General features: G+C 54.4%; 2 protein-coding genes across 14 annotated transcripts in view; one reads left to right on the forward strand and one right to left on the reverse strand.

Annotated features, from left to right (window-relative positions):
- The window catches only part of SLC45A4 (solute carrier family 45 member 4), a 67,679-nt gene extending 58,952 nt beyond the window's left edge, over positions 1-8,727 (forward strand). For 4 of the 5 annotated variants that reach the window (XM_042254018.2, XM_027972827.3, XM_060419955.1 and 1 more), the window contains 4 exons: positions 336-1,369; positions 2,025-2,124; positions 3,149-3,360; positions 4,236-8,727. In XM_042254018.2, the coding sequence (XP_042109952.1) occupies positions 336-1,369; positions 2,025-2,124; positions 3,149-3,360; positions 4,236-4,598 (1,709 nt within the window). In that variant the 3' untranslated portion in view covers positions 4,599-8,727. The remainder of the gene's footprint in view (positions 1-335; positions 1,370-2,024; positions 2,125-3,148; positions 3,361-4,235) is intronic. The other variant, XM_027972830.3, reaches the window with a different exon arrangement.
- Positions 8,728-14,272: 5,545 nt separating this feature from the next.
- Positions 14,273-27,641, reverse strand: part of DENND3 (DENN domain containing 3) — a 52,293-nt gene continuing 38,924 nt past the window's right edge. For 3 of the 9 annotated variants that reach the window (XM_027972831.3, XM_042254015.1, XM_027972834.2), the window contains 6 exons: positions 26,353-26,492; positions 22,201-22,361; positions 20,855-20,988; positions 16,186-16,304; positions 15,967-16,104; positions 14,273-15,866 (listed from right to left, as the gene is read on the reverse strand). In XM_027972831.3, the coding sequence (XP_027828632.1) occupies positions 15,666-15,866; positions 15,967-16,104; positions 16,186-16,304; positions 20,855-20,988; positions 22,201-22,361; positions 26,353-26,492 (893 nt within the window). In that variant the 3' untranslated portion in view covers positions 14,273-15,665. Of the gene's footprint in view, positions 15,867-15,966; positions 16,105-16,185; positions 16,305-20,854; positions 20,989-22,200; positions 22,362-22,387; positions 22,593-23,671; positions 26,078-26,352; positions 26,493-27,641 lie in introns of those variants that run through there. The other 6 variants (XM_027972832.3, XR_006060776.2, XR_006060775.2 and 3 more) reach the window with 6 other exon arrangements.

Below are 27,641 nucleotides of genomic sequence, written 5' to 3' on the forward strand. Positions count from 1 at the left end.
GAGGCCAGGGCCCTGTGCTGGCTGCCCCCTCCATTCGGGCAGCTTTCCCATCCGATGGGAACGTGGGCTCCTGAGCTTCGGGGATGGTGCTCAGTGGGGAGAGAATCCCGGGCGGGACCAGTTTCCCTCCTAATTCAGGAAGCAGGAAGCTGTCAGGTTGGGATCCCAAACCTGGGCTCAGCTGTCGTGCTTTATCCCTGCTCTTCCCGTTCTCTCTCTGAGTGACCCGGGAACCCCCCTTGGTGGGGGGAGTTGTGAACACCTGTCTGAGCTCTCCGCCCCGTGACCCATGCCCCTGCTCTGCTCACATCTGCGCCATCCCCTCCCGTCCCCAGGCCTCGGCGGGGCCATCGGCTACGTGCTGGGTGGGCTGGACTGGACCCAGACCTTCCTGGGCTCCTGGTTCCGGACACAGAACCAGGTGCTGTTCTTCTTCGCGGCCATCATCTTCACGGTGTCTGTGGCCCTGCACCTGTCCAGCATCGAGGAGGAGCAGTACAGCCCCCAGCAGGAGCGTGGCGGGGACCCGGCTGGCACACCAGCCCCCGGCCCCCGCACCTGCGTGCTGGACGGCGGTGCCCTGTTCCCGGACGAGGTGCAGTCAGAGCATGAGCTGGCCCTGGACTTCCTGGACGAGGGCCTGGTGCGGAGCAAGAGCGATTCGGTGTTGCACGTGCCTGAGGCTGCACTGGGCCTGGAGCCCGAGCTCTTCCTGCAGGACGTCGAGCCCTCCATCTTCCACGACGTCTCCTGCCCTGGCACCCCCCGCAGCATCGGCCAGGAGCACGCCCCCACCCGGCCACCCCGCCGGCCCCTGCCACTCCGCGCACCCACCAGCGAGGATGAGACCCTGCTGGAGGAGCCCCTGAGCGCAGCCAGGCTCCCGAACGGGGACAGCGCGGGGCTACAGGACGGCCCGGGCACCTGCATCTACAGCCGGGCCGCCCTGAAGGCCCCCGCCACAGCAGGCCCCGCCCGCCGGCGCCGGCACATGTTCCGCCGGCAGGCCTCCAGCACCTTCTCCTACTACGGCAAGATCGGCTCCCACCACTACCGCCACCGGCGCGCCAATGCCGTGGTGCTCATCAAGCCCTCGCGCAGCATGAGTGACCTCTACGACCTGCAGGCGCGGCCGCGGCAGCACCGCCGCCGCCACCAGAGCGGGGCCACCACGTCCAGCGGGGACTCGGAGAGCGAGGAGGGCGAGGGCGAGACCACCGTGCGGCTGCTCTGGCTGTCCATGCTGAAGATGCCCCCCGAGCTGGTGCGCCTCTGCCTCTGCCACCTGCTCACCTGGTTCTCCGTCATCGCCGAGGCCGTGTTCTACACCGACTTCATGGGCCAGGTCATCTTCGAGGGGGACCCCAAGGTGAGCGCCCGGGCCCCCCTGCCCTGTGGGAGGGAGCCTGGGTGACAGCCAGCCCGGATGCGCCCCTGTTGGGAATGTGGTCAGGGGTCCTCGTGTATGAACGCGAGAGGACATCCGGGCCTGGGTCTGTGGTGAGCACACCCCACCTCGCCCCCGGCTTTGGAAGTGCGGGAACACCGGGAGCTGGAGGCAGGCGGGCCAGCTCTCTCATTGCACAGGTGGCCGCAGAACCTGCAGGCTGAAGCAGCTTTCTGTTGTTGCTTGTGTCCAGGCCACGTGGGCGTGGCTTCTAGGCCCCAGGGCGTCCACGGGTTCACACCTGTGCTCCTGGCCCAGAGTGGCACCAGGAGGTCCAAGGTGGTCACGGCTCAGGCCTCCCTGCCCCACGCGGCCCACCAGGCCGAGGCTGCTCCATGCAGCCCCTGGGCTCAGGGAGGCCAGAGGCGGGAGCAGCAGGCATCCTGGGCCCAGATAGCAGAGTAGGGCTGGGGGAGGGTGCAGAGGGTCCACCACGGGCAGCGGCCTGGGCCGTGGCTGCTGCTCCCTTTGCTGCCGCGGTTGAGATGCAGTAGTGATTTCGGGGTAAACGACCCCTCCCCTGGAGGCGCAGCACGCCGGCCCCACCCCCCGAACCCTCATCTTGTGTCTGGAACAGGCTCCATCCAACTCAACGGCGTGGCAGGCCTACAGCGCTGGTGTGAAGATGGGCTGCTGGGGCCTAGTCATCTACGCAGCCACTGGTGCCACCTGCTCAGGTAAGCGGCCCCCAGCCAGGTGAGCTGAGCACCTGGACTCGCTCTGTGACCCGAAAGACCGACAGGCGTGCTGCTCCGTGGGCCGCAGGCCCTGCCTTGACAGGGCTGGCCCTCAGGGACAGCAGCAGCGTCACCGTTGATTGTTGCCTGGAGGCGGAGCTGCTCGCGCCGCTGCTGCGAGCCCTCAGCTGTCCTCCACGCGGCCGCCTGCCAGCTCCTGGGGAGGGCCTGCCAGGGCTCAGGGCGATGGCACGCTGCAGGAGCTGTGCTCTGAGCCTGAAGGGCAGGCGTCCCAGGTTCTGGCTGAGCACACGCAGTGTGTCTGGGGTCTGCTGGAGGTCGGGGTGGCTGGAGGAGACAAGCGGCCTTCCCTGGGGTCCACTGTGCCCTGGAGAACAGAGGGTGGCAGTGACAGGCTTCAGGCTCAGGAGCGGGGCGCAGGCACGCCTTCTGGGAACGGGGCAGAGCCGCGGTTACGGGCCTCTGGCTGATCCTGCCCTGGACCCTGCTCAGTCTCTACCTGAGGATGATGGGATAACAGCCAGTGACCACGGACAGCCAGCCTGACGGTCACAGTGCTATCTGCTTTACTACAGGACTTCTCAGGAGGGCTGGGTCAGAAAGCCTGACCCAGAGGGGTCGGGACTCGCGAGGAAAACCAGCCACAACTCAGTCCCCGAGGCAGGGCAGGGCCCAAGGCCAGAGAGGGCACCGGGTGGGCCTAGACTGGCGGAAGGGTCGGAAGGCCTGGCTCTCCAAGGTGGGGAGTCCCCACGGGGCTGCAGGATGGAACCAGGTTATAGGTCTGGAACCACACGGGTCGGCCTCCTTTTGAGGTGTGGAGCCCCTGGTGGTGGATTGGGGCACGGTGAGCTGGGGGCCCACCCAGGGGCTGTGCGTGGTGGCTGGGGAGTGAGAGACGAGGGGCGTCTCACCCAGGTTCCCGAGCCAGGCTGAGTGCAGTGGAGGCAGGGGAGCGAGCAGGCCGTGTGCCTCCCGGTCACCAGGCGGCCCCTCTCTGCAGCCCTGCTACAGAAGTACCTGGACAACTACGACCTGAGCGTCAGGGTCATCTACGTGCTGGGCACGCTGGGCTTCTCCGTCGGCACGGCCGTGATGGCCATGTTCGCCAACGTCTACGTGGCCATGATCATGATCAGCACCATGGGCGTCGTCTCCATGAGCATCTCCTACTGCCCCTACGCCCTGCTCGGGCAGTACCACGACATCAGAGAGGTGGGCGGGCGGGCGCCGGAGGGCAGGCCCAGGCCACGAGGCCGCCGGCTGTGGGCGGCTCTGCGGCTCTCACCAGCGCTTTCTGCGTGGAGCATTCTTGCCCACGTCTTCCCTTGCACTCACGCCCTCGCCTGTGGTCTGCCTGGGACAGAGAGAGTGCGTGTGTGTGTGGTCTAAGGTCGATCGGAGCTTTACGCTCCCCCAAGTAAGGATGGTCACGTGACCAGTGTCCTGTCCCCCTCCCCCCACGCTGCCGAGCATGGACGTGGGTGGGGGTCTGGCTGGGGGTGTCTGTGTTCCCGTCCATGGCTCGCTCTGCCCGCTCACAGTGGCTGCACCGCCTTAGGTAGTTGCACAGGAAGAGCTGAATGGAGCCTGGCGGTGTTAAGTTCTCCAGCTTGGTTTTTCAACATTGTTAGTTGGTTACCTCGACCATTTCCTTTTCATTTAAATGTTAGGATCAGCTTCTGGACTTTCTTTTAATTGGAAACACATTGATTATATGGATCAATTTGGAGAGAGTTAGAACTTTGTAGTATTGAGCCTGTATAATATTCCCTAAATATGGCATATTGTATTAACTGTCGTAGCGTATTTATAGCTTCTCCCAGGCTTTCTGCACACACAGTCACATCCTCCATGGGTAATGAGTTTCATTTCTTCCTTTCTAATTCTTAAGGGCTTTATTTATTTTCCTTGCCTTCCTGCAGTGGCTGGAACCCCCAGTACTGTGTTCAGTGTAAGTCGGGGGGACAGAGAGCCAGGCAAGCGAGAGTGTAGCCGCTGGGAGGAGGCCGCTCTGCCCCAGACCCTGGGGATGCCGTGCGTGGCTTGCCCTGGGCCCTGCCCTCATGCCCTGCCCGCCTCTCTTGCAGTATGTGCATCACAGCCCCGGGACCTCCAGGCGTGGCTTCGGCATCGACTGCGCCATCCTGTCCTGCCAGGTCTACATCTCCCAGATCCTGGTGGCCTCCGCCCTGGGCAGCGTGGTCGACGCGGTGGGGACCGTGCGTGTCATCCCCATGGTGGCCTCCGTGGGCTCTTTCCTGGGCTTCCTGACGGCCGCCTTCCTGGTCATCTACCCAGAGGTGTCCGAAGAGGCCAAGGAAGAGCAGAAGGGCCTGTCTTCCCAGCCGCTGGGCGAAGGCGCGAGCGGCAGCGCCGAGAAGCCCACCGTGCTGAAGCTGTCCCGGAAGGAGGGCCCGCAGGGGCTCATTGAGACCGAGTCGATGGTCTGAGCCGCGCCGCGCACACATTCCAGGGCGGCAGGGAGGTGGGGGTGGCACCCGGCAGGCCGGCTGCCGAGGCCTTGGCGGCCGCGCGCACCAGAGCCCTTCACCGACCCTGGTGGAGGCTCAGTAGCTGTAGGGTAGGTTTGCGCCAGTAGGTGAAAACACCTCATTAATTACTTTTTCCATAATTAAAATGAATCATTTTTTTAATCGAAAAATGATCTTTTAATTTCAGCTGTCTCTTTTGTTCTGCAGGTATATTATTCTGCACGTTTTAAAATTATAAACCAGATTTACCATATAGAGAAGCAATTTAGAAAATAAGATTTTTCCATTTCTAAAGTTATAATTGAAAGCAAAAAAGTATCTGATGTATTTTGCTATATCTTATCTGAATTCTTCAGATAACGGTTGTGTAGTCAGTGACTAAAACACTTTTTATCACATTTTTTCCCTGTGGATGCCTACAGGTATTTGGACGTTCTGTCAGATCTCGTCACATTTTGTTGGTGCTGCAGCTATTGGAGAGTATTTTTCTCTATGATTATTTTAGAAAAAAAAATTTTTGTCTTTATTTTCCAAAACTGTGGTTTTCTTGAAGAACACACCTCCTGCTTTCCCGTTTGACACGTTGTACCCGGGCGGCGGGCCGCAGTAGCTGTGACACCAAAGCTGGGAGGAGGCTGGGCCCCCGGGACACTGGTGGGGAGGCCCACCGGGCTGGGCCAGACCGCCCCCCAGGGGCAGCCCTGGAGCTGGCGGAGCCGTCCCTGCACCGCCCGCATCTGTGCCCACACCCTGCCTGTCGTCTGGTCCGGAGCTCCGGGCGACGCTGTGACTCTTTCATTGCACTTTGTTTTTGAACCATCTGTGGGGGGACCCTGGGGGCAGAGCTCCTGGCGTGGCATGCCACCCGTGCCCGCCGCCAGGCCCACACACCGGACACTCCACGCCCGTCTGACCTCTGCGCCTGCTCACCCCCGCCGGCCACTGGAGTCAGGACCGCCCCGCCGTGAAGAAAGCGAGTCTTGGACAGGGGGACGGTCCGCCCCCCAGGTCAGCTCAGCACGGCATTTCTGGTTTCAGCGCAGAACCAAACTTGCACCCCGGGGAAGCACGGTCGTCACATGCTGCAGCTGTTTGGAAATGCTTTTCAAACCACAATCTCTTTCTAAGTAAGCAGTTTCTGCTTCTCTTCTTTGGGACGGTCAGTCTAAGTCCGCTGATCTCAGGAGAAAGAGGGAGCCCTCCCACACATCACCCGGATAAAGTGAGAGGACTCTAACTCTTCGCTGCCTCAAGTCAATATGTTTTTAAATAAAGTACTTTAAAACGCATGAGAGTCATGCTGCAATATGATCATTCTAAAGCAAATATATATACATAGATATATATTTCAAGATGAAACTACGCAGTTTTTAAATAAACTACTTGAATTTCCTGTGTGTTGAGAGGAACAGCCGTGCTTCGTGTACTTGACCGGCCTCTGGTCCCATCCTGTCTCTCCGTCACTGGCGGCACTTTGCAGGTTGCAATTTGTCCCTGAGGAGCAGCAGTCCCTGTCCGTTTTGGATGCAGCCGCAAGCCACGTGTCCTCCCCTGGAAGCCCAGGGTCACGGAGAACCGACTGGGAAATGGGAGTGTTTTTGACGTGCATCACAGCTGGAGAAGGGCCTTGGGGATCCTGTGCCCAGACGGGCAAGTCCTTCACACTCCTGAGCCCCACATTCGGTCTGTGTTCGTCCCCTCGCCCCCCCGGCGGGTACCCAGCAGGTCACTTTGATGCCGTTCGACAGCCTTCGTGGCTTTAGGATGGAAAGTCCTCCTTCTGTGATTCTAGATCGCAGCCTCTGTTTAGCTGCTCTGCTGCTCGAGGGGGTCTCCTGACAGAAAACGGGGGAGGGCAGTGAGCTGAAAATGTAGGGGTGTAGGGGAGAGCCCGAGTCAAGCTCTGCGATGAACCGGCCGGAAGGGCCGCACATCCTGGGCCCACCCTGTCCACAGCCCGGCCGGGGCTTGCTGTGTAGGAGCAAGCGGGGCCCCGGGGGTGCCAGCCTTAAACCTGGTCTGAAACAGCGAAGACACGGAAGGACGAGAACAACCCTGGAACGCGCTCGGGGCAGAGGCCCGCTGGGGAAGGGCGTCTGTCAGCGGCTGATGCAGAGAAGTGAGTGCGTGTGTGGCCGTCTCGAGTCCTGCAGGCCGCCAAGCCTTCTGCCTGTATGTGACCGGAGTGTGTCTTACCGTGTAGATCTGGGAGGGCGGGTGCCTCGCGGCCCGGGTCAGGAGACAGCAGTTGTGGAGCCAGCCTCCACCTCTCGACTGGCGATGAGCTCTGTGGGAGGGTGTTGTGGAGTGAGTGCTTTTGCCTCAGCCCCATCCCCGCAGCGAGGTTATTTCCAGGTTGCACTGACCTGAGGCTCTGGCGTCACCTGGTGTCTTAAGCGGAGCAGGCTGTCCACGCGGTAGTGGCCGGCCGTGGCTGGGGGCTGTGGTTGGTTCCTAACGCTGTGCCTCAGATAGTTGTGGGGGCCGCCGGCAGGCTGCTCCGGGAAGTGTGGCTTTGGCCCCTCATTGAAAGGTCCTCTGTCCGGTCTCTGGCCAAGGTGACCAGTGGGTGGTGCCACCCACAGGTGGGCTGGCCAGGTAGCCGATGCTGGAGTCGAGCCTGGAGTTGGCCTCGTGGGCCCTGGGGGTCATGGGCACCAGTCAGGGCTGGGTTCTGTGAACAGAGAGCTTGGTAGGGATTTGGCTGGTTGCCAGGTCATATCGATGGACTACCCAGATAGGGTGGCATGGATTTGGCGTCTTTGGTTCCATAAAAAGTCAGCTCGGTGAAGACAGGCAGCACCCTGTCCCCCTTTTGCCAGCAGTCAGCGTTGGCGATGTTTCTGGGTGGGTGGAGGGCTGGCAGTGGGGTATCCCTGCTGCTCCCCACTGTCCCTTGTGGGGGGCAGGCAATGGCTGGGCCCTAAGAAGGTCATTGGCTCCAAGTAGTCCTCAGGTGTGTTTATTAAAGGCATGAGCGTGTGGGGAAGTAGCTCTCTGCCCCCCAGAACCCTAGAGTCGATCCTCTGAAGGGGCTGCCTGTGTGGTGTGTCTGAAGAACACTCTAGAAGGTCCCAGCCGTTCCCTCCTGTGGCCAAGGGTGTGGGCTGCTAGCGCCAGAGACAGCTACTCAGAGCGAGTCTGTCAAACACCACATTCATTGGACACACAGCACCTTGAGCTGTTGGCTCACACCTGAGTCTCCGTCTCCGTTTGGCCACCCCCGCCCCGAGCACAGGCGAGGACCCTCCAGGAATGTTGCTACCAGTGACAGACGCGCGAGTGTTCACGCTCCATCCTGCAAGCGGCTGCTTCTCAGACTCCCCATCGGTCTTCTGCCTGCTCCCCGGCCTGGGGGCTCAGGCTGGCCTGACGGGGCTGCTGGGGGCCCACTTCCTGAGCGCGGCTGCCCAGGGAGTGGTGTCCGCTCAGTGCGGCCCTCAAGCACGCAGCACGTCGGGGCCTCCGTCACTACCTCCTGGTGGGGAGCCGGCCCCTGCCATCCTGGCCCCTCGCCCAGCCTGTCCCTGGGCATGGCCGCCTCTGCTGGGCCCTCCCCCAGGCGACCAGGGGCACGGCTCTGTGTGCTGTGGACCAGGACTGTGTCTCGGTGGCAGAATGACCTGATGATTGGAAATGCCTCGTTACCAGAGGAACTCCCCAGGCGTCTCGGAACAGGACTTAATTGGTTCCATTGTGAACTGGCCACAGGACAACATTTTTTTATCAACTTATTAAGTTGGAGCACTATAATAGCTCTTGCTGATTTTAGCAGTGATATAAGTGTGTGTTAAACACATAACATTTTATGAGGAAAAGGGATTATAAAGAGTAATATCGCACATTACTGAATTTTGTATCAGGTGGGCACAAGCAGCCTGGTGTTTGTGTGTCTCAGCGCCGAGCCCCCGGTCTCGTGGCTGCTCTCGGGGGCTGTGCCTGATGGCACTGTCTGCCCCCCCGCCCCCTGACATGCACAAGGTCCTATCTGTAACGTGCTCACCTCCCGGTGTAGACCGGGCTCCCCCTACGTCTGTTTCGCTCTGTTACTCTGTGGTTGAAGCTTAATAAACCTTTCCCTGCCAGATGCCAGTGTGGGTGTCTCTGCTGTGTCCCCAGAGCTCCTTCCTTCGCCCCTGCCTCCCTGGAGCCTGAGGGCCCAGTGCGGGGAGGGCCTGCCAGTGGGTGTGGGCTTCTGGGGTGGTGCTCAGAGGCCCTCCCAGCTCCCAACCTGGGCCCCATGTCTGAGCCCCCAACACCCTCGGGGCCCCTGCCTCACCTGGCTCAGGTGTGGGCTCAGGCTGAGCCAGCAGGGGATGAGGCCCACCTGGCATCTGGTGACCTGGCACAGCCCTTTCAGGCCAGACCCCGGGCTGGGCAAACGTCTGGCAGACCTTCCTTCCCAAGGCCTGTCCTGGTGGGTGGGTGGTAGGGTCCTGACTACTGGTAAGCGAGCCTTCCAGGAAAGAGGGGAGCTCGGGAGCCACCCTGGTTACCACTTGCCAGCCAGAGGGGCCAGGCTGCCATCAGGCAGGAGATGGGTGCCACAGGGCCTGGGTGGGGCCGCAGGCAGCTGCCAGTCACCGCCACCCTGACTTGGCAGTGGGGGTAGTGGAAGGGGAGGGGCTTGCCCAAGGTCACACAGGTGGTGAGATGCGATGCTGGAGGGGCTGATTTGATCAAAAGGGTCTGCTTGACCTGCGCTGGAGGAGACCGTGCATGCGTGTTAAGTCGTGTCTGACTCTGCAACCCTCTGGACCGGTGCAACTCACCAGGCTCCTCTGTCCATGGGATTCTCCAGGCAAGGAAGGCTGGAGTGGATTGCCATTCCCTTCTCCAGGGAGATCTTCCCACCCTAGGGATCAAACCTGCATCTCTCATTTCTCCTGCACTGGCAAGCGGGTTCTTTACCGCTAGCCTCACATGGGAAGCCCAGTGGGGAGCAGGGTGGCCCTTAATTGGGGTCAGCAGAAGCCGGCCCCAGGATGGGGGATGGGGGATGGGAGAAGGGGGTCGGCTCGCGCAAGTCGGAGAGGGGGTGCGGTCACCAAGGGGCCTATCAGGGCGATCCATCCTGGTCATCAAAGGGATGGAGGCTGGGAGGCCCCGGGGCCTAGTCCTGCGCTGTGCCATGAGCGCCCCGCGGGCGGAACCCGAGCACACCTCCCGGTCGGAGGGACTAAGGGGCTCCGGGGGACTATAGGGGACCATGCATCGCGCCTCCTGCGGCTGCGCCGGCCGCGAGAGGCGGGCCCTCCCTGCGGGGCGGAGCTTGGAGTCCGGGCACGGCCCTCGTCCCCTTCGCGGCCGAGCGCGTTGGCAGCGCCCTCTGGCGTCCGCACGGGGTGCGCAGAACCCGCGAGACGGGGGCGGGCCGGGGGCGGCGCCGCACATCCTCACCGGGCCTCCCGCCCCGGGGGCCGCACCAGGAGCCGGCAGGAGGGTGCGCGGGCTCGAGGGGTATGTCATCGCAAACGAGCGCCTCGGACCCCGTCTCAACCCGCAAGCCTCCACATCTGTCCCACCGCTGTTAGTGCAGAATCAATGTTTTGTTTGGGTTTTACAACTGAACCACCCCACATTTTGTGCTTTCCTGGTGGCTCAGCGGTTAAAGCATCTGCCCGCAATGCGGGAGACCTGGGTTCGATCAGGAAGATCCCCTGGAGAAGGAAATGGCAACCCACTCCAGTATTCTTGCCATGGACAGAGGAGCCTGGTGGGCTACAGTGAACGGGGTCACAAAGAGTCGGACACAACTGAGCGACTTCACTTTCACGCAGAGTTTGCAATCTACATTTTTTGTTTACCAAAATACTTGTTCATCTTTCTTACTAGCACGGATTGGTCTACTACATTCGTTTAACAATATGAACAGAAGTTTTTGTGTGGGATGTTGTTTTAATTTTTATTGGAAAATCAGAGAAAACTGTATTTATATTTTGTCCATCTTGTCTATTATCACCTGTCTGTAACTCATCTGTCACTGTGAAAATTCACTGATTTGTGTTTCTGGTAGGTGTGCCTTAGGATTTTCCTGGAAGTGGGGGAAGAAAAAATTATTAGTGAAAAGAGTTGAATTCTTAGTGGGAAATCTCACATTTGGCTTCAAACTCTACAGAGAACACACTGGCATTAATTCCAGACTTTTTATCTGCTTCCCATTTGCACAGTTCTTTTTGCATCATTCTGTTCACATCATGCTTGGTTCTGCCAACAAAATTGAGAGATTGTATAATTATATATATTATATAATTATATAACAATTATATGTTATATAATTATATAACAATTATATATATTATATAGTTATATAACAATTATATATTATATAGTTATGTAACATTATATAGTTATATAACAATTATGTATATTATATAGTTATATAACAATTATATACATTATATAATTATATGACAATTATATATATTTGGCTGCACAGCACAGCATGTGAGATCTTAATTCCCCCACCAGGGATTAAACCTGTGCCCCCAGCGGTAGAAGCACAGAGTCCTAATCACTGGATTGCCAAGGAAGTCCCTGTATAATAATTTTTAGGTCAAGAAACTGAGCTCTGAGATACTAGAAGGTGGACACATAGTGTCTTTCCCAGGTGCTCAGAAATGATAGACACACACACAGATACACTCAAGGACAAGGCAGGACTCTTCCAGAGGTCCATAAACTACAAGGGAGCCTGGAAGGGTATGCAGTGGCGTCTCTGTGGTTTTCATCTGGGTTTCCTTAGATGCTAAGCATCTTTTCCTGTGTTTGCAATTGATATATCTTCTTTGGTGAAATCTCTAACCTAGTTTTTTGTCCTATTTTTTGGTTGTTTTCCATGTTACTTTTGACTTCTCAGGATAGAATCCCTTTATCTGACATATAATTTGTAAAGATCTTCTCCCAATCTGTAAGAGAAAGACATCTGCCTTATTTCTGATTTCAGAGTGAAAAACACTGTCTTCACCATTAAGTACCATGTCTGTGGGCTTTAGCTGCTCTTTATCCAGCTGAAGAAGTTTCCTTCTATTCCTAGTTTGCTGCGCGCTCTTAACGTGAATGGATATTGAATTATGTCAGATACTGTTTCTGAATCTACTGAGATGAACTTGTGTTTTCTCTTTTTGCATTTGCTAAGATGGCGAATCACATCAACTGGTCTTGAATACTAAGCCAACTTTGCATTCCTGTGCTGAATTTCCTTGACCATAAGGTAATGTCCTCTTTATGTACCGCTAGATTTGACTTTCTAAACTTTTAAAAAAGATTTTAATGTTTATGAGGGAAATTGGTATTTTTTTTCTTTGTAATATCTGTTATTTTGTAGCCAGGTAATATTAGTCTTTTTTTTTTTTAATATTAGTCTTATTAATGTGATAGGAAGCATTCACCTCTTCTATTTTCATGAAAAGAATGAGCAAATTTGCATTATTTATTCCTTTGTCATTTTTTAAAATTATGGATTAAATTTATTATAAATAAGTCTATTCAGGTATCTATCTCTTCTTAGTCATGGTTGTTTATATCTCTTACATTAATTTTCCATTCCATCTAAGTTTGATGCCAAATTTACTGGCATCAAATTCAAAATATTCCCTAATTCTCTAACATCTGTAGAATCCATAGTGACTTTCTTGTTTTTCTAAAGTGGGTGAATTTACACAGTGACACGAACAGGTCCAATGTTCTATGAACGTTCTGATATACGCCTACTCCTAATACTCAATCTGCATGAAATGGTTTCTTCAGATAATTCTCTCGATGCCTTCCAGCTTACCCCTGATCCCCACTGATATGAATTCAGGTATCATGATTGTTTTTGTCTGGTTTGAACTTCATATAAACGAAAACAGCAGCCTTTGTGTCAACTTTGCCCAGCATGTTTTGGAGAATCAAACACGTTGCTGTTCCTTTTTTTTTTTTTTTAACTGCTGTATAGAATTCCATTCTGCAGCTATATTCTATCCATTCTCCAGCTGATGGGTGTTTCCAGCACAGGGCTATTACAGATAAAGATGCTACGGAGATTCTCATGAGTCTCTGCGTAGACATATGTTTTGCTTTATCTTGGGTAAAAAGCTAAGTGTGGCATTGCAGAGTTGTAGGGTGGGTATGTGTCTAAAAGAACCTGACAGCTTGCCCAGTGGTTCTGCTGTTTTTATCCAGTTATGGACACTCCATCTGCTCCACATCCTCTTATTTGTTGTTGTGAATCTTTAACATTAGCCATTTTCAAGTATACAAGTGTTATTTCACTGTGGTTTGACACTGCTGATGACTCATGATTTTAAGCCTCTTTTCAAACTGGCCATTGATATACCTTCTTTAGTGAAGAATCTTTTGCCCATTTAAAAAATTTTCTTTTTATTGATCTGTAGGAGCACTTTATATATTTTGGATGCAAGTCTTTGTCAGACATAGTAGTGTCAATATTTTCACCTCATCTGTGGTTTCTCTTTTCATTTAATGGCATATTTCGATGAAATCTAATACATTAATTTCTTCTTTTGTATTTGGCACTTTTTGTATTGTTTCTAAAAAAATAATCTTTGTCTATACCAAGGTTGCAGATATTTTAATATTTTTTAAAATTGAAGTACAGTTGGTTTATAATGTGTTAATTCCTGCTGTACAGCAAAGTGAGTTACACACAAATGTACTTTTTTTTAATATTTTCTATTATGGTTTATCATAGGATATGGACTATAGTTCTCTGTGCTATACAGCAGGACCTTGTATGTCCATTCTGCCCATGAAAGCTTACACCTGCTAACCCCAGCCTCCTACCCCATTCGTCCCCAACCCCCTTACCTACCACCAGTCTGTCCTCTGTGTCCTTGAGTGTGTCTGTCCCATGGACAGGTTCATTTGCCATATTTTAGAGTCCACAGGCACGGCTTAGCACATGGTGTTTGTCTTTCTCTTTCTGACCGACTTCGCTCAGTACGATCCTGTGTAGCGGCGCCCATGTTGCTGTAAACGGCGTCCTCGCGTTCTTTTCATGGCGGGGTAGCATTCCACCGTGCGTACCTGCCCCATCCTCATCCGCTCTGCTGATGGACATCCAGGTTGCCTCCGTGCTCGGCTGTTGTGTCTAGTGCCACTATGAACAGGGGTGCATGTATCTTTTTTTTTTTTTTTTTTTTGAATATTTGGCTGTGTCGGGTCTCAGCTGTGGCATGTGGGATCTTAGTTCCCGGACCAGGGAATCAAACCCATATCCCCTGCATTGCAAAGTGGATTCTTAACCAGCAGACCACCAGGGAAGTCCTGCATGTATCTTTCTGAATTGTAGTTTTCTCTGGACATATGCCCAGGAGAGGGATGGCTGGATCATATGGCGATTCTATGTTTAGCTCTTTAAGGAACCTTCATGCTGTTTTCCGTAGTGGCGGCACCAACTTATCCACCCACCAGCAGTGTGGGAGGGCTCCCCTTCCTCCGCACCCTCTCCAGCATTTGTTATTTGTAGACTTTTGCATGATGTCCATCCTGACTGCTGTCAGGTGCTACCTCATTGTCACTCTGATTTGAATTTCTCTGATAATTAGTGATGTCGAGCAGTCCTGTACTATTTTAAAGAAGCCCCCCACAAGTTAACGTTGGCTAAAGTACAGAAACTGGAAGCAGTGTTAGTACGTGAGAATTTATTCCTGAAGAGGTGAAAATGCCTGGGTGCACGTGGATGGGAACTCAGTAATTTATGTGGATTTCTGACGGGCTTTTACCCTAGTTTTTCATGTGCGCACAAAGCCAGAATTCCACCTTCTGCCCTCTGCTGCTGGTCTCGTCTTCCCTCTAGAAGTCAGGGGAACGAACACACCTTCCCCAGAAGGACGGAGTGGGAGGATTCAGCCGCCTGGCTCTTCTCTGCACCACAGTCTCAGAACATGAGCAGACCTTCCAGAATGTTTGGGTTCTATAGACCCAGCCAGAGGCTGGGCCACCGCTCTCAACCAGCAGTCACTGCAGATGCCTCGGAAGCCTGGCTGTGTCCTGGGGGCCTGACAGAGACCTCGCTCACAAGGTCTGGCAGGATGTCTAACCAGGCTCCCCAAACCCAGGGCAGAGGGTGTGGCAGCCAGCCTCCTGTGGCGGAGCGCACCGTGGGTCCACGGGGGACAGCCTGGGGCCCGGACGCAGCGCTCCCTCCGTGCCCAGCAGCCAAGCCGAAACAGGGACGAAAGCTCAATGTCACAGTAAAATTGTACAAAACGTCTTTTGCTAGTATGATCATCTTCAGTTAAATAATAAGGCACTGTCTACACATACATTACACGCTGTGAGCCCAGGATCCGGATGCAGCAGAAATGGACACGTGTGTCTGGTAAGGGTCTGTTTGCACTGTTTTAGATAGAATGCTGATCTTTGGTATAAAAAGGGTCTCTTTTCATTATAAAAACACTGCATTTGTTAAAAAGAAAAAACACAGAGCCTGTCTCAGCCCCATGCAGACAGCCTCACCCCAGTGCTGTCCCTCCCTGGGCAGGCTCTGCCACCTGCTCTGACGGGCAACAGCAAGGGCAGGTGCAAACCTACTCAACCACAGTGCGGTCATTTAAAAGCAGCCCTTCTCGTGAGCTTTGCTGGAAACAGGAGGTCAGCGTGCGGCCGCCGGGCTCCTGTAAGCCTGGCACCTGGTGTCTGGTAAGTGAGTGCGGGAAGCGGGCGGGAAGGCATGGCCAGAGACCAGCGGTCTACAGCTCACAGGTGCTTTGGCCCAATGGCTCCCTGCTGGCCTGGCGCTGGCCCAGGGCGTAGATTCTGGAACCATCCGGACATCACAGGAGGGCTTCTCGGCAGAGGCTGCCTGAGAAACTTCACCCCTAGCCAAAACGGTCCAGTTTCATCAGCCAGCATCCAGGAGGGGAAGTGTGCCAAGAGCGGTCAGAGAGCCCAGCAGGCCCTGCAGTGGGCACCCCCCAACGCCGGGCAGACGGCCCCAGCCGGCTCGGACTGCCTCCCTTGGGAAAGCACCAGCAGCTGGCTGCAGGCACGTCCCTGGCTCACAGGGCACCCCCCCAGTCACTCGACCTTCCAGATGGCGATCTTCCCCTCCTCACGGCCAGCGCCACTCAGCACGTATCTGTCCTCCGCGGAGCACAGCGTCTTCACCGTGTCCGCGTGGGCCAACAGCTCCTTCTCCACCGTCCTCCTCTCCGCATCCATCACGTAGATCTTCCCCTTCAGTTGCCCCTGCGACAGCCCCGTGGCACCTACCCAGATCTGCCAGGAGAAGCGGGCATCACATGTGTAGCCCAGCTGGGAGGCACGTGGGGCCGCTGGGCAGGCAGCAAGGGGTACCCCCGGGCCCACATCCTCTCACCTGCTTCTTCACCTTGATCATGCAGTTGATCTCAGAGCAGTCCTCGAGGTGGATCCTCTGTGGGGGCTGGGCTAGGTCCTGCAGGCTCCAGACGTAGACGTCGGGGTACCCAGCACAGGCCGCCCAGAGCTGCTCCTGCTAAAGTGAAACGGGTCAGGGCGAGTACAGTGGCAGTCCCGCGGCTCGGGGGCACCAGCCCAGCCCAACGTGCCAGGGTACCTCAGGCATGAGCTGGAATCCCCGGAAGGAGGTGCCTGTCTCTTTAAATCTCCCGTTGATCTTCAGCTCTTGACAAGGATATCCATTCATGTTCACCACCAGGATGCTGTCTCCAGTGCCTGCAGGACCGAAGAGCAGGATGAGGGGCGGGCACAGTGAACATGAAGCGCAGGGACGAAAGGGCCATGAGGGCTTGGGGTGGCCGGCAGGCCACAGCCCCTTCCCCACATCTGAGTGCGGCATGAGACACTCTGACTGTAGCCTCCGTGTAACAGGCCTAGACAGCATATTAGAAAGCAGAGACATTACTTTGCTGACAAAGGTCCATCTAGTCAAAGCTATGGTTTTTCCAGTAGTCATGTATAGATGTGAGAGTTGGACTATAAAGAAAGCTGAGCGCAGAAAAATTGATGCTTTTGAACTCTGGTGTTGGAGAAGACTCTTGAAAGTCCCTTGGACTGCAAGGAGAGCCAACCAGTCCATCCTAAAGGAAATCAGTCCTGAATATTCATTGGAAGGACTGATGCTGAAGCTGAAACTCCAATACTTCGGGCACCTGATGAGAAGAACTGACTCACTGGAAAAGACCCTGATGCTGGGAAAGATCGAAGGTGGGAGGAGAAGGGGACAGCAGAGGATGAGATGGTTAGATGGCATCACTGACTCAATGGACATGACTTTGAGTAAACTCCAGGAGTTGGTGATGGACAGGGAGGCCTGGTGGGCTGCAGTCCATGGGGTTGCAAAGAGTTGGACATGACTGAGTGACTGAACTGAACCTCCACGTGGTCCTTCACTCTTCCCTCAGAGACCTTTGGGCGGTTAGCACTATCTTTACCGACGAGGAAGCGAGTGGAATTCTTCCTGCCATGGTTATTTGCAGCCACGCCATGTGCTACCCCCGTGGGTAAAGATCAGAGCTCTAGGTGATGGTTCCCAGCCTTGTGGGACACATCTCTCTATTGAAGCTCCTCTCTGCTTCTGTTAATCACTCAAGCAAACCAAGTCTCCACATCATGAGAGCTACAGGTCATCAAAATTATCCAGCAGCGAGGTCATCAGATCAAGACTCCAGGGGAGATGGAGTCAGGTTCAAGATAAGCTGAGCAGCTGCAGGGCTGTCCTCTCGGGGTTTTTATTGCCTGCTCCCTCTGCCTCCCACCCTTCATGAAGCCGCGGGGACAGGAGGACGCAGCCCCGCCCCACGGGCAGCACCGTCTGACTGCAGAGGGAGGAGGTGCAAGCCCCCATAAGGGCTCCAGCTTCCTGTCACAGTGGGTGGACTCCAAGCCCACTGAGAAGTGACCCTTGGCAGAGCTCAGGCCTCAGGAGCTCAGCTGGGCTCTCAGTCACAGGAGGCGAGAGCCTCTCCTTCCTGCCCGAGGCCTAATAGGAACCCCAGCATCCCTCCAGGAAGGCTTTCATCCCGAGATGCCATCATCCGCTTGGCCTAGTTACGAAGGTCCTTTCAGATGCTTCTACTTGTTAGGAATACCGGGGCAGCAGGACGTCCTGCCAAGAGGCGCTAATGCCCCCAGAGACCCCCCTCTTTAGTGCCGACCAGCAGGCTCACTGCCCACCAACACTGCAGAGGGCGGCAGGCAGACTTCACAGCCACCCAGCCTGTGTGAGCGCACAGGGGCCTGCTGCACATGGAGCAGGGGGTGGGGCCACAGGTATGGGTGAACTGATCACTGGCCTCGAGGTGCCCAGCCCACCAGGGCCGCCTCCTGGCGCAACTGTCAGTGACCTTCACAGTCACGGCCACTCCGAGGCCCACGTTCTGCCTCTAGCATCTCCCAGCCGCCAGCCTGCTCTCCGGGGGAAAGATGATGGCATTTCCACCTCACTTTCGAGGGGAGCAGAGAGACTGAGGTGCCAGGGACCAGCCCAAAGTGACCAGTCGTCTGTGATGACCCCAGATCTGACACTGAACGCACACAGAGGCTGCAGCCTGGACCACACCTGCACCTCCCGGTGCCCACCTCCGACCACAGGGAGCAGGACCGGGTCGCTCCCTCCCAGTGACCAGAGCCGCGTCCTGTGAGGGGTGCTCAGGCCTGGGGGGCGGGGTGGTGCTGCAGCAGACGCAGACTGAGGAGAGGGCACAGAGGGTCCGGGACACTGGCCAGACTGGAGAGGGAAGGCAGGAGTCAGAGGCGTCACCCGGCCCTCCACACTCACACCCTTTCAGGCTGTACCTCGGCGCCCGCAGACCTCATCAGCTGAGTGGCCAAGGTTTTAGCTTGTTATCCTTGCTTATAGACTTGGAACAGCACTTCACAGGAAATGCTATTCTTTACCCAAAGAAATCCTGCCTTCCCCTTGTGCTTTTCTCATTGTTAAATAGGAAAACTACCCACTGTACTCATTAACTTGAAAACTATGAGGAATTCCACCCTGAAAATGAGGTTATCTACCCTTATTCTAATCTGTTGTATCCCTCCCCACCTTTTAGTCCCAAATGCATCCGTGAATGGACACGCACACATCTGACAGTCACCGGAGACCAAACAAAGCTGAAGGATATAGTCTTGGGACGCACAAAACTCGGTGAGCGGCACAGTTCCCGGGTTCCCCTCAATTCAAGAAAGCAAACCACAAGCAAGATCAACACAAAGCCCTTCACACCCAAGCACACTATCCCAGCTCCTGCAAACCAGAGGCAGGACCTTAAAAGCAGCCACTGACCCCAGACGCTTTCTGTTCAGCAGAACAGTGGGAATGACGGCCAACTGCTCATCAGGAACAAGAGCTGCGAGACGACGGAACGGCATTTCTAGTGCAGGGAAACTACACCTGTCAGCCTGGACTCCGTTTACAGCAGACACAGGTCACTGGAAATCCTAAGGCTAAGAGGCAGCGTGATCCAAGGCAGAAACCTGAATTTTCAGAAGGGATGAAGCGCACCAGAAATGATAAATATATGGAACAAAATAAAGTTTTTTCTTAATTTCTTTGCAAGACCATTGAGTACTTGGGCAAAGTTTTCTAAAATATGAAGTGTATCACAATCATAGCGATAAAATATGGCATTTAACAACGGGAAGGGGAAAGAAAGGTAAGTGGGATTGATTCTACTGCTGCGCCCTGTGTCCATTATACATGAAGTGGTGTAACAGTCACTGAAGGTATGTAGTGAGAAGTAAAGGCTGCATATTGAAATCCTTAGAGCTGTTGCTAAAAAGCAGAACAAAGCCCAAAGAACTAAAGAGACAACAAAGAAGATTAAATTGAATATTTAAAATAAAATTTCAAAAAAGCCCAAACGGAGGCCGGAAAGAAGTAACAATAGAAGTACAGATGGGAAAACGGAGGAAAAAAAAAAAAGTTTACACCCAGCCATGACATGACTGAGCGACTTCACTTTCACTTTTCACGTTCATGCACTGGAGAAGGAAATGGCAACCCACTCCAGCGTTCTTGCCTGGAGAATCCCAGGGACGGGGGAGCCTGGTGGGCTGCGGTCTATGGGGTCGCACAGAGTCGGACACGACTGAAGCGACTTAGCAGCAGCAGCAGCATGTCATTAATCGCCTTGAAAGCGAGAAGGCCTATGACCACAGGATCTGAATAGCCATGTCTCTGAAGAAAACACAGACATGGCAAACAGTCCATGAGTCATCAGGGGAAATGCAACCAAAGTCGCAGTGAGATACCACTTCACGCCCACCGGGACGTTATAATAAAAATAGATGACAGGCTGGGTTAGCACGGGGAGGGATTGGAAGCCTCATATACCACTGGTGGGGGTATAAAACGATATGGCAGCTTCAGAAAAGATGACAGTTTCTCAGATGGTGAAACATTGCTAGCCCAGGTCCACCCCAGGGAAACCAGTAACATGTTGCCTGTCCTGAGCCGGATCAAAAGAGTGCACGCTGTAGAGCCCATCTACAGCAAGTTCGGGAACCAGGAAAACAAACCCAGAGAGAACTCAGAACAGGCGTTTCCCTGGAGAGGGGCACGGCCAGACCAGCGGCCCGGATGGAAACGTTCTGTGCCTCCCGCGTCAGCTGTTATGTGGTGCGCACTTTCAACACACAGCAAACTACACGCACATTGTGCGTCTCATCACAGGTAAAACAACCTTCGATTTAAAAAGGTATCCATGACCATCATGCGTGGGATCTGGCACACGCTAGCGAAGCCTTCAAAGCGCAGGCCACCTTTGTGGTGTGGTGTTCATAAATACAGAAGCCACGCCTCAGGCGTCTGCACCTCCCCATCACCACCTGGCCCCCTCGGCGAAGTGCCTGCTTAGGACCACACACATCAGCACACAGAGGATGGGGCCAGGAGGGCTGCGGGGGAGCAGCCACAGCCCCAGGGGCGCAGCGAGTGCAGGAGGGGAGGGGCAGTGGGGGGGAGGGGCAGTGAGAGAGGGAGGGGCACTCGGAGGGGGAGGGGCAATGAGAGGGGGAGGAGCACGGGGAGGGGCACAGGGAGGGGAGGGGCAGCGAGAGAGGGAGGGGCACTGGGAGGGGAAGGAGGAACGGGAAGGGGGCACGGGAAGGGGTGGGGCAGCGGGCAGCCGCACACTCCGAAGGGATGTGGGGAGCAGGGGCGCAAAGAAGGAACCTGCATTCTGAAGCCCCATTCGAAGGGGAAGAAAAGGCGTGACCTCTTCTTGGCCTGGCGGGGCAGGGGCCGGGGCCAGGGCACTTACAGCACCAGAGGCGGCCGCCGTGCAGTCTGATAGCCGAGAGCCCTCCACCGCGCACCTGGAATCTGCCGGTCACCTGCAGGGAGCTTGCGTTCCACGCCAGGACCGTTCCATCCGCGCTGCACGAGTACACGGTGCTGGGGGGTGAACACACGCACACTTAACTTTGGCCCCGAGAAGACCACACGGTGGTGACGATGACGCTGATGATGGGAAGATGGCCCTTCCATCCAGAAAGAACTAGCTGCCACCAGGCACAGCACGTACGGCCCCGCCCGCGGGGACGCCAGGGTGGTGGGGGTAAGCTCAGCGCCCACGCCTGCCCCCAGCACCTCCCACCACGGTTCGCTGTCCCTCCATCAGGGACTGTGAGCAGAACCTCACTAAAATCTACCTCCCCCAACAAGGGGCCAGAAACCCAGTGCTCCCTGCACCCCTGCACAGGCGAGGTCAAGGGTCAGCAGGGCTCAGGCACTGGCAGCTGTAGGGGGCGGGCTCAGCTAGTGCTGTGGGTGCCCTTCACCTTCTGATGGCGTGTCACCTTCGACTGGAGACACACGGCACCCCTGAAACTCGGGGGACAGGAGGGTGGGGGTGGCTCCAAGAGAGCCCCAAAAGGAGCCATGCCATGGTCTCTTGTGCCCACTTGCTCCCAGGCCGCAGCGGGAAGCGGGCTCCGCCTGGTGCTCAGTGCCCCCCACCCCTCACCTGCTGCGTGCCAGGCCCTGATCCAGGTCCAGGCCACAGCGAGAGGACAGACAGGGGCTGCCCTCGGGGCCTGCCAATCTCAATGAAGTAAGGGCAGTGAGGAATGAGGTGAGGTTCAGCAGCTGGCGGGCTGAACTGCGGTCCCGAAGAGAGATATGTTGATGCCCTCACCCTCCGGCACTTCAAATGCCACCTCAGTTCACTACTTCTTCACAGAAGCAGTTAAATGACGCTAACAGGGTGGACCCTCATCCAGCTACTGACCAGCATCCTGATAAGAAGGGTACAGCTGGACAGGCACACAGGGGTCCCATGCGAAGATGGAGGACTCCAGTGATGCGTCCACAGGCCAAGGACAGCAGGCCAACCCCAGAGACAGGGAACGGGCGGGGAGGCGAGGGGCCCACTGCGTGCCCACCATGCTCACCCGGAGGGGGTCTCTGACCATGTCTTCAGACCACTTCTCTGTACCCACAACCAGAGCCACACAGGGATGTCCCCTGGCTCGCACAGACCCACTTTGCTCCCCCTGCCTGGCCCGGGCCCTGCCAGCCGTCACCCACGGCCACCGAGATCCTGCCCTCTGGGACCCCGACCCCCCATGAGCCAGGCGGCGCCCCACCCAGTACAGCCCGCCGCACCTGGGTGCCTGCAGCCCGTCCTGCACGGCCAGGCCCGTGACGCTGGCGCGGTGGTCGGTGAGCTGCTTGTTGCAGGACATGCTGTGGACGTTGATGATGTAGATGACGGAGTCCTCCGAGCCGACCCACACCTGGCTCTGCTCCGCCATCACCATGCAGTTCTGTCGGCCCAAGGAGACAGCAGCGCGGTCAGCGGCTCGTGTGTCCCGCGCCGAGCCGCCGCTCCTGGGGACCCCCAGGCTCAGGTTCCTGCTGGCCTCAGGTCACACCACTGTCACGCGATCCACACGGCATCACTGACGTGCGCTTCTGTTTAAGGACACCTTTGATCCTTGAACAACGCAGGTCCGAACTGCGTCCACACCTTCTCCATGAGGCTCTTCAGCTCTACACTAGGGCACCATTTTAAACAGCAAAATCACACACACACACACACACACACACACACAGAGCACAAAAATGTGAAAGACGTGGCGCTAAATAGGCCGTGAAAAGGCCACCTGTGCACAGTTTGAGCTGACCCCAGAGGCAGAGTCGCCTCACCCGACCTCAGATAAAACGTGCACTCAGCTCCCGGGCCCTGGACAACCACGAAAGCTCCATTAGCGTTGTTTTGGGGCCACAAATCAGTGAGCGATGAGGCGAATCTGCAGACCATGATGACTGACTGCACACTAGCAAGAAACAAAACCACCAGCGCTCCCGCAGCTGGAGGCAGCCCTCAGGGATTCCGGCGTGGCAAAAATGACAACAGCGACTATCTGTAGAGTTTCCGAAATTAGAAATTAAGGGCTAAAACACTGAAGAGTCATAAGAGCCACGTAAACGTGTGAACCGTAAGTGTGTCTGCTGGTACATCTCAACCAACCCAACTGCATTCCTAAAAATGTCCCGAGCTGTTGTCGGACTTCATCCACGACACTAGCAACTTTTTACTGAAACTGAACAGATGTCTCAGGTTTTCAAAGACAAGAATAACAGTTACATCATGTTGGAGGGGCTGAGGCTAGATCTAACACAGTAAATCACTATCAGTGGTGGCTACTGTTACTTTATCTGGTGGTTACTTTTACTTATGGTTGCCACATGAAAGAGCTTATAAAAACTGATAATTTTACCAATATGTATTCTGGAAAGAAGCTACTTTGCTAATTTCAGAATTAATTATTTTAAAAAGCCCTTTCTTTTGTGGCATCTACCAGAGAATTATTATAATTTTAGTAAAATGTCTTTCTTTAGTGGCCCAAGGATATCTCAGATAAACCACTCTGAACTTCAAATTTCAGAGGAGGCAGCATTTTCTAGAGATAATTGCCCAAGTTTCTGCCTTGTCAAATGATACAAAATGTCCCTGTGAAACTAGTGGGAAGATATTTTCACATAATTTGTTAACTTTCTGCTTTAATTAAATGTTGCCTGGCCTAATTGGCGATCAATAGACATTGATACAAAATGCAGCCATTCGATTTCATTTTCAGGAGGATTTTAAAGTTTTATTCTATTATTAAACAGTCTTTGAAATGCTTGCAACTAAGAAGCAACAGGAAAAAATTAAATTTTAGAGTAAGAATGATGTCCTTAATTGTTCCTTCTTGTTTTTTGTTTGATCTAAAGCATTATTAGGCTTCTATAACTATTCTGCTCTAGTGTGCCTTGGATCCCGTTCCTTTCTCATCCGAAGCTCGGTATTTGAATGTGGAGGGGGATGGTGTTGAGCAGCTTTAAGAATGATCCCCATCCTTTGGCAACATGGACTTGAATCACAGTGTGTCTATCTCAGCCCAGTTCTGGAGGCATAGACCGTGCCATAGATTGTCCCCTTGTTTTTAGATGATGGAACGTGACCATCAGAGTGGATATAAGCTGAACACTTAGGTATGCAAACTTCGCTTCACCTTGCTTTTCACATAAAAAAAAAAAAAAGAAAGTTGTTTCATGTTAAAGGAGTTGGCATGAAAATTTTCCTAGCAAGACCCCTTGGGACAGTGGCTTCTTTTGTACCCTCTGAGGGTCCTGTATGGATGTGAGAGTTGGACTGTGAAGAAGGCTGAGCGCCGAAGAATTGATGCTTTTGAACTGTGGTGCTGGAGAAGACTCTTGAGAGTCCCTTGGACTGCAAGGAGATCCAACCAGTCCATTCTAAAGGAGATCGGTCCTGGGTGTTCTTTGGAAGGAATGATGCTAAAGCTGAAACTCCAGTACTTTGGCCACCTTATGGGAAGAGTTGACTTACTGGAAAAGACTCTGATGCTAGGAGGAATTGAGGGCAGGAGGAGAAGGGGATGACCGAGGATGAGATGGCTGGATGGCATCACAGACTCGATGGATGTGAGTCTGACTGAACTCCGGGAGATGGTGATGAACAGGGAGGCCTGGAGTGCTGCGATTCATGGGGTCGCAAAGAGTCGAACACGACTGAGTGACTGAACTGGACTGAACTGAACTGAGGGTCTTGACAGGATGAAGCCCTCCAGAGAGTAGGTGTGACAGCATTTTGAACAGCAGGGTAGTGTTGCCAAAGACGCTCAAACCCCACCAGAAAGAGCACCAATCACCCCTCTCCTGGAAATACCAGAATTCACAAGGCCCATTCCAGGTGTGGTTGTGTTAGGCCCTGGGGCATGTGGGTGACATCACACAGAAACAAATGATTTTCAAAGAGCCGTGAGGGGCCTTGAGAAACCTCCAAAAACCAGTGGGCTGATCCTGGTAGCACTAATGGCTAAAGACCTAACACTTGACCCTAGGTTTCTAGGGGGTCGGGTGAGGTGGTTTTTGCACAAAATTAAAAGATGCTTGCTCCTTGGAGGAAAAGCTATGACCAACCTAGACAGCGTATTAAAAAGCAGAGATATTACTTTGCCAACAAAGGTCTGTCTAGTCAAAGCTATGGTTTTTCCAGTAGTCATGTATGGATGTGAGAGTTGGACTATAAAGAAAACTGAGCGCTGAAGATGCTTTTGAACTGTGGTGTTGGAGAAGATTCGTGAGAGTCCCTTGGACTGCAAGGAGATCCAACCAGTCCATCCTAAAGGAAATCAGTCTTAAATATTCATTGGAAGGACTGATGCTGAAGCTCCAATACTTTGGCCACCTCATGCTAAGAACCGACTCATCTGAAAAGACCATGATGCTGGGAAAGATTGAAGGCAGGAGGAGAAAGGGACGACAGAGGATGAGATGGTTGGATGGCATCACCGACTCAATGGACATGAGTTTAAGTAAACTCTGGGAGTTGGCGATGGACAGGGAAGCCTGGCATGCTGCAGTCCATGGGGTCACAAAGAATCGGACTCGACTGAGTGACTGAACTGAACTTTCTTTTAATAAAGTAAAGTTGACTAAGTTATCAGTGTAAAAGCTCAAACAACTGAGGTTTCTCAACCACGCAATAACTATAATATCATGCCAATTTTATTTAAGTGGTTCTCAGTCTTGACCCCAAATATGTTAAAATAATTCCAGTGTCTGTTTTTGGTGACTGAAAATGTAAATGTGAGAAGACAGCCCTGCCCTTCACAGGACTGAAATCCAGTTTTATAATAGTTTTCAGAGTGCGGGGTGGCGGGGAGGGGGTGGGGTGGGGTTAAAGCCATTATCTGCTCACTTAAACAAGAATAATTGAATGAAAGAGCAGGTTCACATTCAATTTAAAAGCTCAAGATAAAAATGAAAACCCCTCAGGCTTCCTTGGTGGCTCAGTGATAAAGACTCTGCCTGGAGACACGGGTTCGATCCCTGATCCAGAAGATCCCACGTGCTGTGGAGCGGCTAGGGCCGTGTGCCACAACTGCTGAGCCCGTGCACTGGTGCCCAGGAATCACAGCTACCGAAGCCTCAATGTTCAGGAACCTGTGCTCCGCAACAAGAGAAGCTGCTGCAATGAGAAGCACTGCGGCTAGAGTGGCCCCTGCTCACCACACCTACAGGAAAGCCGCACAGAGACAAAGACCCAGCACAGCCCAAAGCAGAGAAATGGAAACATAAAGCTTTAAAAAGGAAAGCCCTAACCCCAACTCAACAGGACTCGGTGATGCTGTGGGCTTCAAGTATCCACCGCCTGTGCAGGTGGGCATGTTCGCTTTCTGAAACCGCAACTTAACCCAGAAGCGGATGAAAACTGTCCACACTGACAGCACACTGTTTACTCACCAGCTTAGAAGCGCCCACTCTAAAGCAGTGCTGGTGAATCGTCCAGGAGGAAGCGTCGAATACGATCACCTTGCCCTCGTTCAGCGCGCACCATAATTTGGGGTGAGCGTCCTCCACTTTTTCCGCCGGGTCAAGATGCCCTGGAGAGGAAAGCAACCCAACATGTTGAAGGAAAACCCCCTGCCGCGTCGGCATGGGATTTGTGATTTGTGCCAAGACACAGGTCCTGCTCAGTGCCAGGTGCCACCCTGGGCGCCCAGGCTCCAAAGGCGAGCACAGCCTGAACCACCAAGCCCCTTGGAGCTCAGAGTCGTGGACCGGCTGGTTCAGCCAGAGAAGCACAGACAGAGCCCGCCCCCAGGCAGGATGGCAGGAGGCCTGAGCATTCTCTGGGGCAGCGCTTCAGGCAGCGGGAAGGGGGCTCAGGGACAGAGGGCGGGTCTGCAGCCGCTGCAACAAGCGCAGCCGGGCTCCTGCTGTACCCACGTGGCCACCCACACTGGGCACCATCGGTCTTTCCCACCGCGGCCGCTCTGACACCGTGAAGATTTTGATTTTTCACTTGTGGTTGGTTTGCATTTCCTGGGCCCTCATGAGGCTGATGGCTTTAGTTGGGTGTCTGGATCTCCTCCATGGGGAAGTGTTTAGGCCTCCTGCCCGCTTCTGAATTGGGCTCTCACTCTCCTTGACTTGTAGCCGCTCTTTAAACACCACCGACTTCGAACACCCCGTGTCGAGTCCATCCTCTTACGAACATCCTTTCCAAGTCTGCGACCATCACTTTCACTCACTTGAAAGTTTCTTTTAAAAATCCTTTATATGGTCAAATTCACCAACCTGTTCCTTTATGGCCCGTAGTTTTTACGTGCTTTGCAACTTGTTTCCTTATCTTGAGGTCATGATTATCATCTGTATTATCATCCCCAAGCTTCACTTGCTTATGATTGCTTTTGCCTTTCATGTTCAGATCTCCATCCCTGGAGCCGATGGCCATGTGTGGTCTGAGCTGTGCTTGAGCTCCATCTTCTCCACGTGGACCCACAGCGTCCCAGGGCCTCCTACAATGGAGACACTCTTTCCCCGACCCCTGCTCTGCAGCACCAACCTCAGTCCTAGTCTAGGAAGTGTGAATCTGCCAGTCTTTCTGCGGTGTTCATGCCTTGGTCTCCTGGCCCCATTGGGGTGATCTGCCCACTGAGACGCAGTCTGCAGTCCCCCAGAGCCTGAGATGCTCCGAAGCCAGGCTCAGTGCCCGGGGCCTGGCTCCCAGCATTCTCAGAGGTGTTGAC

This window comes from Ovis aries, chromosome 9 (genome assembly GCF_016772045.2).
Source record: "Ovis aries strain OAR_USU_Benz2616 breed Rambouillet chromosome 9, ARS-UI_Ramb_v3.0, whole genome shotgun sequence".
NCBI classification, from domain to species: Eukaryota; Metazoa; Chordata; class Mammalia; order Artiodactyla; family Bovidae; genus Ovis; species Ovis aries.